The sequence below is a fragment of the Stomoxys calcitrans genome, chromosome 3 (genome assembly GCF_963082655.1).
Source record: "Stomoxys calcitrans chromosome 3, idStoCalc2.1, whole genome shotgun sequence".
NCBI lineage: Eukaryota > Metazoa > Arthropoda > Insecta > Diptera > Muscidae > Stomoxys > Stomoxys calcitrans.
The window spans coordinates 42,363,654-42,377,695 of record NC_081554.1 but is presented as its reverse complement, the minus strand read 5'-3'; the positions used below and the strand labels follow the sequence as shown (position 1 = coordinate 42,377,695).

The 14,042-nt window shown below is 38.2% G+C and overlaps 1 protein-coding gene across 3 annotated transcripts in view; it reads left to right on the top strand.

The window, feature by feature from the left end:
- The window catches only part of LOC106093533 (protein turtle), a 479,313-nt gene that overhangs the window by 376,651 nt on the left and 88,620 nt on the right, over window positions 1–14,042 (top strand). For 2 of the 3 annotated variants that reach the window (XM_059365881.1, XM_059365882.1), the window contains exon 9: window positions 3,137–3,214. The exons of the other annotated variant lie outside the window; for it this stretch is intronic. In XM_059365881.1, the coding sequence (XP_059221864.1) occupies window positions 3,137–3,214 (78 nt within the window). The remainder of the gene's footprint in view (window positions 1–3,136; window positions 3,215–14,042) is intronic. 3 annotated transcript variants of the gene reach the window in all.

Genomic DNA, 14,042 nt, shown 5'->3' with positions numbered 1-14,042 from the left:
CTTCTCTCAAGACAAAATTTCAATGAAATTTTCTTTAAAGCCAAATTTCCATGAAATTTTCTCTAAAGGCAAAATTTCCAACAAAAATTGTCTTTAGAGAAAAGAAAAAGACAAAATTTTCTCTTAGGACAAAATTTTCCAGGGCTGCGGAGTCTAGCCCTCGACTCCGAGGCCAAAACCAAACTCCAACTTCGGCTCAGTTGTCCGTCTTCGACTTAAGCAAAATTTTCACAAATTGTTGCCCTTAGAGAAAAGACAAAGACAAAATTTGCTCCCAGGACAAAATTTCCCAGGGCTGCGGAGTTTAGCCCTCGACTCCGAGGCCGGCTTGGAGTCTAAATCGGAGTCGGAATATTAAGCCGGGGTCGGAGAGCGGTTCGGGGTCGTGGCAAGCGTGCTCAACTCCAATCCTAACTCCAACTCCGGCTCAGAAGTCCGACTTCGACTTAAGCAAAAATTTCCACAAAATTTTGCCTTTTGAGAAAAGACAAAATTTGCTCCTAGGACAAAATTTCCCAGGGCTGCGGGGTCTAGCCCTCGACTCCAAGGCCGGGTTGGAGTCTAAATCGGAGTCGGAATATTAAGCCGAGGTCGGAGAGCGGTTCGTGGTCGGGGCAAGCGTGCTCAACTCCAAACCGAACTCCAACTCCGGCTCAGTGGTCCGACTCCAACTTAAGCAAAATTTCCACAAAATTTTCCCTTTAGAGAAAAGACAAAGACAAAATTTGCTCCTAGGACAAAATTTCCCAGGGCTGCGAAGTTTAGCCCTCGACTCCGAGGACGCGTTGGAGTCTAAATCGGAGTCGGAATATTAAGCCGGGGTCGGAGAGCGGTTCGCGGTCGGGGCAAGCGTGCTCAACTCCGGCTCCGGCTCAGTAGTCCGACTCCGACTTCGAGTCCGATTCAGACTTCGAGTCCGACTCCGACTTCGAGTCTGACTCCGACTTCGAGTCCGACTCCGACTTCGAGACCGACTCCGACTTCGAGTCCGACTCCGACGTCAAGTCCGGCCTCAAAAACTCGAGCCCTGTAATTTTCATGAAATTTTTTTAGATAACCACAAAAATTCCACCGTAACCATAAAATTTCCACCTCAATCCATGATGTTATCCACGTTTGTGATCTTTACGAAGATGGCTACAACAATATTAGGAAATCTCTGACCTCTTTCATGCATAGCGCCATGCCCAAGTTATTGGCCTGGCGGCAACGGCTCATACCTAAATATCGAGTGTCTATGATGCTCGACATGATAAATGACTAATGGCCATCACGTTCCCCGTCCAATGGATTGAAACGAGCTATATTAGCTTGACGAAGAGCGCTACCTTCCCATGCAAATGTGGCTACAACAACAAAGTTGTGGGTTATATAGAGAGGAACTTGGAGAGAGGCGACTTCAATTTGGTGGCCTTCTTGGTTATCGAAGGGTCTTTGATAACATGAAGTTGGGGTTAATACGCCGTTCTCTGTTTGATATAAGAGTCCCTCTCTTCTGGCTAACTAGATTCATGCTATCCTGTAGGGCAGAATACTCAATGCTTCACCGGCCGGTGATTGGATGATAAGGATGATTGTGACCTCTCTTGTGGCTCTTGGTTTTCTCAGGTACTTCGAAGAGGAAACAGTGAAGGTGATTGCCTATGCTGATGACATCGTCATTTTGTTTGGCAGTCGCTTTCTCTCTACTATCACGAATCTCTTTCAAGGCGCGCTGAGCAAGCTGTTTAGCGCTTGGCATTAACCCCAGAAAGTCACAGCTGGTGTTGTTCCAAAGGAAAAGGACGTATGGCGAGTTTAGAGGTCCGGTCCTGGGCTATATACCTGGGTTTTATTCTTGACCAGAGATTGAATTGAAGGTGAAGGTAGAGAATCTAACCAGGGTAAGAGAGTCTAACCAGGGCTGAAAGCTCTCTATTCATGACGCAACTCGACGGGCAGGAGTTGGGGACTTAAACCAGGGTCGGTCTACTAGATGTACACTAATGTGGTTCGGCTGATATGCACCTATGGGTGCTTGGTGTGTACGGGGTACAGGGTATTGTGGCGGCGTTAATATCGAGGGCGAGGAGCAATGTTCCTCCTGGAAGCACTGAAGCTGAGACCTTTGCCCTTGTTGTACATGCAGGGCGTGGCGTTGAGGACTGTCTTCTGACTGACAAAGTCGAAAGACAGTCTGGGCGCTGGATTTGGATTTCGGGCAATTGTTTATTCTGCGAAAGGCCGATGGCGTGGATGACTACGTGGCATTGGCGATGCAATGGCCTTTGTACCGTACGGATCATTCTTCGATCACGACCTGGAGTTTATCTTCCCGGAGAGGGAGTCTTTTTTTAAGAAAAATGTCCCAAAAATTTTCTCAGTGACAAAATTTTAAAGAAATTTTCTCTAAAAAAATTTTCTGGTGGCAAAATTTTACAAAAATTTAAATTTTTTTTTACTTTTAATTAAAACTTTGTAGTAAGTTTCTCTGTAGACAAATTTCAATGAACATTTTGTAAGGTTACTAAAGAAAAGTATTTTAGAGAATTTGGGTTGTCAGACGTTTATGATTTTAGAGAAGAAACTTTTAAATCTGAAGTCCTTTTTAAGATTAAACACAAGTTTTAAGGATTTTTTGCACAACAACTCTTATCCAGCTCCACTACAGCAAACCCTTTCAATAGAAACAATATGAGAAAATAAACAAATGAAACAAAATCTAATGGAATTGGCTTTTAACCATTAACTAAATCAATATTTTTTTGTCTTCTCTTGTATTTTTTCGATATCTTTACTTTTCTTTCTTGTTTCTTTCATCAACTTTACATTTGTTTGAAACCGTAAACCACCACCGTTTCGTTGTCGACCATCAACTCAAACCAAATCAAATCAAATCAAATAAATCTCCCTCTGTCTTCGCTCTCATACTAATCACATTGCAAAATAAAATTAAAAAAAAAAAAAACGAAACACAAAAACATCGCTAAAACAAATCAAAAAATGTGAAAATGTGATAAATGAAAAATAACGTAAACGTACCAAATCAAAAAAAAAAAAAAAAACAAAAACTTTTTGAAACGAAAATGTTGAAATTTGAATTTTTATTTGCTTACCTGAAATTTTTGCCAAACGAACGAAAATTCAAATTCAACAGAAGCTCCCCCGGCACGTAATGTCAAGGCTGCAACACAACCTCCCGACCATGTATTCCAACTAATGCCAGATGATGCTGGTAAGACACTACAAAAAAATTAAAAAAAAAAAACACTTTTCAGCTTAAACAAATTAAATTTGTTCTTAGTTTAGAGCACAGACATAAAAAAAACAATTTTTAAAGCTCTTTTTCCCCAACACATTGTGCCCACTCATCAGCTCTAATGTGGCTGAAGTTTGAAACAAAACAACTATTTAAGAGGGCCTACCAAGTCGAGGGAAATGAAAATTAAAACTTTATTTGATCAAGACACTATTCTGTCCTTGACTCTAGCAACAGTACACGCACACCCACCACAAATCTTCCAGTCGGTCAGGTACAGAAAAAAAAACAGATACCTCTTAGCCAAGAGAGTAACTACCTACCAATGAAATGAATGTCCTGGTTTAGTGTTCTTTTTTTTTCTTGTGAGAATTTAATCAAAAGCATTTGTGTTTGTTGTTCTTGCTGCATGTTCTATTAAGGAAGCATGTGCCTCCTTCTCTACCACCACCACCACTTCACCAACCACCAATTCTTCTACTGCTATTTCTCCACTACCCCACTTCCTGTATCACCTTTTATCTAAAAGGATTTAATTAAAACAACAGAGAACACGAAATAGCCCCAAAAGAACTGCTAAATGATATTTACCTTCTTTGCATATGGCATGGCCTCGACCAACAAACAGCAGCAGACTTTCTTTCATCATCCTTCAGCCATTCGTATGGGTGTTTGGGGCTATAACCGCTATCGGTGTGCTATCGTTGCCATTAGTGGCTAGCTACTAGCCCCCTCTTTTCGCACCAAGTAGACCGTAATTGTGTGCTGACCTACTAAATGCTGAGCAATATAAATCGCCACCTGGGCTCCTTTTAGCCATAAATGGCTGTAAGTGTTGGCCCATAAGAATACAGTATGAGATGTCATACATATGTACATATATTTTGGCCAAGCTTAATAGAGATAAACAAATTTGATATATTGAGAAAATTTGCTTTATGAGTTTAAGGTGATCACTTTTGTATGTGAATAAATTTTCTTTTGGCTTAGAAGAAGTGGTATGGCTATAATATGCCATAATCCCAGCTAACAAAATTTTCCGATTTCGGTCTGACATCTGTGTGATAATCGTAAGAATCATCCGATATTGGATCGCATGTCTTAGGTAACTAAAAAAACGCGAGAAGTGGTTGTCATGTTGTCGGAACGGCACGGCTGAGAGAAATCCGATATATTTACCGCCATAGCGTACCAATGCAAATGCAAATATTGCCCATGAACATTCCACTAAGGAACAGGGGTAAACTTCTCACATATCAATGAGTGCAATCCGATTCAAATTTAAGCTCAATGATAAGAGGCCTCCTTTTTATAGCCGAGTCCGAACGGCGTGCCGCAGTGCGACACCTCTTTGGAGAGAAGCATAGTACCTCACAAATGTTGCCAGCATTAGGAGGGGAAAACCACCGTTAAAAAGTTGTTTTTCTGATGGTCTCGCCAGGATTCGAACCCATGCGTTCAGCGTCATAGGCGGACATGCTAGCCTCTGCTAGTTTCGCCAGGATTCGAACCCAGGCGTTCAGCGTCATAGGCAGACATGCTAACCTCTGCTAGTCTCGTCAGGATTCGAACCCAGGCGTTCAGCGTCATAGGCGGACATGCTAACCTCTGCGCTACGGTGGCCTCCGATATCGGAGCAAAATTCTAGGGAAATTCGGATAGGAATTTTTTCGTCGTACCGTATTGAGACCGAATTCGTTGACGATTTCGCACCTATTTTTTTTTAGAAGAATGTCTTACAAATGATCAAACAAAACAAAAATTCCAAGGCAAAAGTTCGCCAACACACGTAATTCCAAAAAAAAAAAAAAACCGGTAACAAGGCATAAAGTTCGGCCGGGCCAAACTTTGGATACCCACCACCTCGGGTGTATATGTAAACCCCCTTTCGCCACAATTTGGTGAAAATTGGATACATTTTGCACCCAAATTCGCCACGGACATTGAGTGGCCTAATAAATATAAGTCACTGTTGAATTTTGTACTGCAAATTTCAACAAAATCGGGCAATAAATAAAGGTTTTATGGGCTTCAGACCCTTTATCGGGAGATCGGTCTATATGGTAGCTATACCTAAATACAGCCCGATTTTTACCATATTTGGGTGGGTGGCCTAAAACTACACACTAGTTTAAATTTCAGCGAAATCGGTTAATAGATAAAGCTTTTATGGTCTTCAGACCCTTTATCGGGAGATCGGTGTATATGACAGCTATATCTAAATATAGTCCGATCTGAACCATATTTGGGCCGGATGTTGAGAGGCTTAAAACTGCGCACTATTCCAAATTTCAGCGAAATCGGTTAACAAATAAAGCTTTTATGGGCTTCAGACCCTTTATCGGGAGATCGGTCTATATGACTGCTATATCTAAATAAAGTCTGATCTGCACCATATTTGGGTCAGTTGTCGGGAAGCCTTAAACTACTCACGGTTCCAAATGTCAGCAAAATCGGGTAATATATAAAGCTTTTATGACCTTCAGACCCTTTATCGGCAGATCGGTCTATATGACAGCTATATCTAAATATGGACCGATCTAATCCATATTTAGGTTAAATGTCGGGAGGCTTAAAATAACCCCATGTTTTAAATTTAAGCGAAATCGGTTAAAAAACAAAGCTTTTATGGTCTTCAGACCCTTTACCGGGAGATCGGTCTATATGGCAGCTATATCTAAATATAGTCCGATCTGAACCATATTTGGGTCGGATGTTGAAACTGCGCACTATTCCAAATTTCAGCAAAATCGGATGAAAAATAAAGCTTTTATGGGCTTCAGACCGTTTATCGGCAGATCGGTCTATATGGGAGCTATATCTAAATATGGACCGATCTGAACCATATATAAGTCAGATGTCGGAAGGCTCAAAATAACCCACTATTTAAAATTTCAGCAAAATCGGATAAAAAATAAAGCTTTTATGGTCTTCAGACTCTTTATCGGGAGATCGGTCTATATGGGAGCTATATCTAAATATGGACCGATCGGAACCATATTTAAGTCAGATGTCGGAAGTCTCAAAATTACCCACTATATAAAATTTCAGCGAAATCGGATGAAAAATAAAGCTTTTATGGGCTTCAGTCCCCTTAATCGGCAGATCGGTCTATATGGCAGCTATATCTAAATATGGACCGATCTGAACCATATATGGAGCAGTTGTCGGAAAGCCTTAAACTACCCACTGTTTCAAATTTCCGCGAAATCGGATAATAAATAAAGCTTTTATGGTCTTCAGACCCTTTATTGGGAGATCGGTGCATATGGGAGCTATATCTAAATATAGTCCGATCTGAACCATATTTGGGTCAGTTGTTAGGAAGCCTTAAACTACTCACAGTTTCAAATTTCAGCAAAATCGGATGAAAAATAAAGTTTTTATAGGGATTAGACCCTTTATCGGAAAATCGGTCTATATAGCAGCTCTATCCAAATATGGTTCGATTTGGCCCGTTCAAGAACTTAACCAGCGTGGATCAAAAAGACGTATCTGTGCCAAATTTCAGCTCAATATCTCAATTTTTTAATGCTCTAGAGTGACAGACGGACGGACAGACATACGGACACCGTTAAATCGTCTTAGAATTTTACGACGATCCGTAACTTTGTAGGGTCGGAAATTGATATTTCGATGTGTTGGAAACAGAATGACTAAATGAATATACCCCCTATTCTACGGAGGTGGGTATCAGAACGAGAGAAGTGGTTTTCATGTTGTCGGAACGGCAGAGAAATCTGCTAACTTTACCGCCATAGCGTACCGATATCGGAGCAAAATTCCAGGGAAATTCGGATAGGAACCTTTTTCGTCATACCTAAGAGGGACCGAAATCGATGACGATTTCGGACCGATTTATTAACAAATGTCCTATATATGATCAAACAAAACACAAATTCTAAGGCAACAGTTAACGGCACCACCCGCAATCCCAAAAGTAAACAAAGACAAAATATTCTCCTTCTATTCGAGGGAAAAACGCAAAAATGAAAAATGCATGGAAAAATAAAAATGAACCAAACAAAACTTTCCTCCGACACCTCGTACAGAAGTTGTTATGATTTCGTTCTTAAATATCGGAACAGAAGAAAAAATTTTCCCCAAACTTGTCGAATTGATTTCTTTCAGTATTTGGTATGAATTGTCCCTTGTTTCGTCTGTATATATGCAGACATTCGGACGTCAGACAAAGTCGGATCATATTGTTAGCTGGGATGGTAGTTAGTGCTTCATTATACATTTCTTACTATAACATAATTCTTAGAATGGAAGGTATCAAAATCTTATCATTTAAAAGGATCGCTGTCACACAGTTTTTTTTTCAAAAACCTTTCAAAGTCAATGATTTTTGAGTTGTTTTGGGTCATGAACCTGAGTTCTAGTCAAGATTAAAGTTATTGGTATAAACATTTAGGTGGGAGGCCACTGTAGAGAAGAGGTTAGCATGTCCGCCTATGACGCTAAACGCCTATGTTCGAATCCTGGCGGGACCATCAGAAAAAAATTTTCCGCGGTGGTTTTCTCCTCCTAATGCTGGCAACATTTGTGAGATACTATGTCATGTAAAATTTCTCTCTAAAGAGGTGTCGCACTGCGACACGCTGTTCGGATTCGGCTCTTATAATTTGAGCCACCCTAATATACATAATTTTTTTTTATTGATTTTGCTTTTGTAAATACTTCAACATTCAGACTAATGATGGAATACCACTTTATTCGCTTAGCTGCTGCGTATGGTTTACATGATGATTTTGAGGTGAAATGAAAGTAGGCTCTCAAAAGGCTTCTCAATAGTGTGTTTTATGGGTCCGTCGATACCCTAACCAAATATGGTTCAGATCCGAATATATTTGGATATGGGTGCCATGTACCGATCCATAGTCCGATCTGCCGGCGGTTTTGGGTCTTAAGCCTATAACATGGGCATTTATGAGCCGACTTCACTGAAATTTTAAAAGATGATTTGTAACAAGACTCCCTACACCTGTCCCGAATATGGTCCGGTTTGGACTATAGTTAGACATAGCTGTCATATAAACCGATCTTCACCCTTAGGGCCGTCTATAGGCCTAAAAGGCGTGTTGATAATCCGATTTCACTGAAATTGCAAAAAGTGAGCTGCTTTAAGACGGCCGACATTCAACCCAAATATGGTACAGATCGGACCATATTTAGATATACCTGTCATATATACCGATCTGCCGATTTAGGGTCTTAAGCCCATAAAAGCCGCATTTTTTAACCGATTTGGGTGAAATTTGAAACAGTAAGTTGTATGACGACTTCCGACACCCGAACCGTTTATAATACAGATCAGATCATATTTAGATGTAACTGCCATATAGACCGATTTAGGGTCTTAAGCCCTTAAAATCCCCATTTATTACCCGATTTCTTTAAAATTTGGAACTGTTATTTGTATAAATTTTCTCGACACCTTTACCTAATAGCGCTCTATATTTAGATTTAAATATGGATATACTCATAGTAGAGTAATAATTTAAGAGGATAATAAATATATCCATGGTGGTGGGTATAAAAAGTTCGGCACGATGCCTTGCTTTTGTTTGTTCAATATGTGCATAAACAAAACGGTCCAAATAACATGACAAATGCGATCCATGGTGGAGATGCATTAGCGTAGAAAAGCCTCTGGGTGAGGGGCAAAGCATCCTCCTAGCCCTCCATTACAAATGGGCTGCTAGTGCTAATGGTTGGAGGATACATAAGATTCGGCCTAACCGAACTTATATTCGGATATTCTCGCCAGGATTCGCACACATGTGTTCAGTGTCAGAGACAGACATGCCAACCTCTACGCTTAATAAAATATTTTGATTTCGGCTGAGGCAGACTATTGGTCCAAGTTTCTATACAAATAAAAAGCTATGAAAAGATTCAATTTCGTACTTTTTCTCTGATTAAGCGGAGTGGTGGTTTCCTAGTTTCCATAAATACTCACAGTTTAATGTGATTGATGAGGAATGTTCCAACGGGACGGATTTTTTTTTTTTTTTTGTTAACAAGTTTACATTTTTTTTCAAATTCGATCTTCGGGATTATATTAAGTAGTCTATTGTAAAGGTTTTAAGATGTCCCCCATGTAAACTAGGGCATATTATCTAAGCTATATGGGAATTGGTGTACAAAATATTTGCATAACCTAATGTTAAACAATTTTTTTTTAACTTTTTTATTTAAGAATTCATTATGTGATCAAACTTTTTGATTTTTTCTCATCATATCTCTTCAAAATTTATAAATTATCTAAAAGTTACATATTTATTATTATTTATAATTTATTGTTTTTTTTTATGTAAACAAATCGGAAACTGTTAATACATAAAAATAATGCATTTGTTTTTTTTAGAATACAAGGAATTTATTTATTCCATATAAATCCCCTAACCTTAGAACTATAGTAAATAACAAACATTTTGAAAAAATAAGATCTAACTAAAAAATATTGAATAATATTGAATAAGAGAAATATTGAATAATTAGCTGACCATTTTGCTTGGCTAGACCCTAAAACGGCTTTTTGAAAATTAAGATTATTTTAAATATTTTGAAGTTGGATCAAAACTTTCGGGACCCTGTGTTCTATTCGGATCTACAATATTTTACTTCTTCAGGGAATTCGTTCTCTACTACCAAAAACATATCGTAAAAATATATGATGGGATACAACAGTTATAAACTCTTAGGGATTAAAATTAGTAAAGATATCAGACTTGCGCAATACAGCAAAAGACCTTCCATTTTAGCTAAACAGTCTATTGATTTTCTTTTGCCTGGATTTCAAGCCAGGAAGATAGTTTTTTCCATGATTTTTTTTTCTTCGTTGATATGAGCTTGATTTTCGATACTGTGATACCACAGCACAAACGGACTCCTGCACTGGTAACAGGAGTTCAATACCAGCTGAGTACAGGAGTTCTTATTTTTGGGAATAAACATGGAAAATTGGCTTATATAGGGAAGTTGCTGTTCCTCAACTTCTATGCAACGAATTCTCTGGATGTCTTTACTGAAAAATTACCTTATGTCTCATAGGTTATTTGTAGGAGTCGATTGGATACGCCAAACAGAAATACAACTATGTTGAACAATTGTAATGTGAGTAGAGAAGAAAAACCATTACTTATGTGGTAAAAGCAGCAGCTAAATCTTACCGTGGATCTCTAGAATTTGGTTTTATCCATTCCTTAAAAATCTGTTTAATTACACCCTTCAACATAGGATGGGGGTATACTTATTTCGTTTGTTAGTCATCGATATATTTATCTGAGACCTAACAAAGTATATATGTTCTTGATCGTCTTGACGTTTTAAGTAGGAGTAAAGCTATGCGCTTGCAATTTTGCAAAAATACTTCTTATTAGTGCAGGTTGGTTGGGATTGTATGTGGGCTAGATTAAAATAGGTTAGGTTGAAAAGAGGGTACAGACATTAATCCACCTAAGCCAGTAATCGGCCTGTTGTGCACACTAAATACAAAAGAAAAATAACTCCGTGCTGTATATGGACTAAGTCAGTTCATGTTTTGGTATAGCCATATATACCAATCTCGGATCTTGACTCCCTGAGCCTCTAGAGGACGCAATTCTTATCCAGTTTGTCTGAAATTTTGCACAAGATACTTTGTTATGATTTTGCAACAATTGTGCCAAGTATGGTCTAAATATGTTCATAATCTGATATAGCTCCAGTATGGTCTTAATCGGCTTATAACCTGATATAGCTCTCATATAAACCGATCTCCCGATTCTTATCCGATTTAGCTGACATTTTGCTTCATGACTTCCACTATGGTCGGCCCATATCCTGATATGGCTTCAATAGCATGGTCCATTTTATCCGTTATCCAGGCGAAGAACTTGACAAATGCGATCCATGGTGGAGGATATATAAGAACCGGCCCGGCCCAACTTAGCACGGTTTTACTTGTTTTGCTTAATGTGCTCCTTAAACACATGTAAAAAATTTTCACTTCAAAACTTGTTTTTGGCTTCCACAGCCAATGTACAAAAAGTGGCGATCTTTGCCTTAAACGGTTATTTTTGTGAAAAATTCGGCATGTTTTATTTTTGTTTTTTTTTATGGACACTTTTATCTTCAAAAGGCAGAAACTATTGTAAAGATCTATTTATTCGTTTTTGTTTAGAATTCTGTAAAAATGAGTTTAAGTTTTCACAATCTCCCCACAGATTGTTTTATACCCACCACCATAGGATAGGCAGTATATTCATTTAGTTAATCCATTTGCAACACATCGAAATATCAATTTACGACCCTACAAAGTATATGTATTTCGGATAGTTGTAAAATTCTAAGACGATTTAACGGTGTCCGTGTGTCTGTCCGTCCGTCTGTTGTAATCAGTCTACAGCCTTCAAAAATTGAGATATTGAGCTGAAATTTGGCACAAGTACGTCTTTTTGATGCACGCTGGTTAAGATGTTGAACGGGCCAAATTTATTATCCGATTTTGCTGAAATTTGAAATAGTGAGTTGCTTTAAGCCTCCCGACATTCGACCCATATATGAATAGGATCATTCTTTACTGATATAGCTGTCATATAGACCGATCTTCAAATTAAGGGCCTTATTCCCATAAAAATCGGATTTCTTGCCTGATTTCGCTGAAACTGTTACTTATATATTAGTTTTCGGGACCTGAATAAAATATGTTCGAGAGCAGCCACTATTTTCATATATCTATGGATATAGTAATGGAGTTATAATAAAATAGGATGATTATTATATCCTTGGTGGTGGGTATCCAAAGTTCGGCACGGCGGAACTTAACACGTCTATGAACATTGAACATTGAAGTTTCAGAAGCTCAAATAATTTTCATACCATAAGACCTTTTTATTTTAAGTTTAATCAGGCGCACTGTCATATATGGGAGCTATATCCAAATCAGAACCGATTTCTTCCAATTTCAATAGACTTTGTCTCTTGCCAAAAAAAAATACATATGCCAAATTGGAAGATGATCGGATAAAAATTGCGACCTGTACCTGTAAACAGACAAATAGACAGACATAGCTAAATCGGATCAGAAAGTGATTAAATGTCTATCGGCATGCTAATCAATGTCTAGCTCTCCTCCTTTTAAGTGTTGCATACAAATCCACTAAGTTATATTGGGTTGCCTAAAAAGTAATTGCGGATTTTTTAAAAGAAAGTAAATGCATTTTTAATAAAACTTAGAATGAACTTTAATCAAATATATAATTGCCATTTTGTTCGATAACCTTTTGCCATCTTCCTGGCAAATTTAGTATTCCACGCTCTTAGAACTTCTGGCCTTTATCTGCAAAAAACTGAACCAAGTGCGATTTTATAGCCTCATCATTGTCGAAAATTTTACCGTTTAAGGAGTTCTGCAAAGATCGAAATAAATGGTAGTCTGATGGTGCAAGGTCAGGGAATATATGGTGGATGCATCAAAAGTTCCCAGCCAAACTCACTCAGTTTTTGGCGAGTGACCAAAAATGTGTGCGGTCTAGCGTTGTCCTGGTGGAATATGACACCTTTACGATTGACCAATTCTGGTCGCTTCTCCTTGATGGCTGTATTCAATTTGTCCAATTGTTGACAGTAAACATCCGAATTAATCGCTCATTGGTTCCTTGGAAGCAGCTCAAAATATACCACACCCTTCCAATACCACCAAACAGACAGCATAACCTTCTTTTGGTGGATATCAGCCTTTGAAGTGGTTTGAGCTGGTTCACCATGCTTGGACCATGATCATTTTCGACAAACGTTGTTGTAAACAATCCATTTTTCATCTCCAGTTATGATTCGTTTTAAAAACGGATCGAATTTATTGCGTTTAAGGTGCATATCACAAGCGTTGATTCGGTTTGTTAAATGAATTTCTTTCAATGCATGTGGGCTCCATATTAAAATTGACGCCAAACAAACAAATGTAAACAAGATTTCGCGCACTTTTTTCTAAAGCAAGCTAAAAGTAACAGCTGATAACTGACAGAAGAAAGAATGCAATTACAGAGTCACAAGCCGTTGAAAAAATTTGTCAACGCCGACTATATTACTACTATATTACCGACAATTACTTTTTGGGCAACCCAATAATACCCTTTACCGCAGTAGTGGTGTAATGTGTAAAAATCGTATACGCACTGATGAATGCATCTACTTTAATAAGCCTGTTGTTTTACTTTTTTAAGGGACCCATTGAAGTTTGTAACCATTGTCAATCCAAAGATATTCAAGAAATTTTTATGTATTGGATTATAACCCTTTCTAAAGAAAACAGAACAATATTACTCAAGGATTTGACCTTATTTAACGTAGCTTCATGGAATATCGTCCCTTATTATGCAAAGAAACGAATCCTTTGAAACCTTGAAACCTCAAAACAAACAAAACTTTAACGTCTTAAGCAAACTGAAACGAACCAATTCCTTTGATTTCTCTTATTTGTTTAAACTAATCCCTACTCCTTCGTTTGAATCCCATTTGATTGATTACTTGTTTTTGTGTTCGTTGTGTATGTTGTTGTGTAATGCAACCCTGGATTTCGTGAACCTCTGGCGCTTACGTTTTTCAACACAATTTCAATTTGAGTTCATTCTGTGATTTCAGTTTAGTTCTATTCCGTTGTCATGTTTTCATTAAAAAAAAAAAAAAAAACAACAACAAAATACAAAAACTTCAGTTTTTATATGCTCTCTCCCATACCAACAATCTAAGCTACACTCACTCTCAAACCTTCCCCTATTTGTATCAGAAACACAACCCAAGCATAAACACACATTGA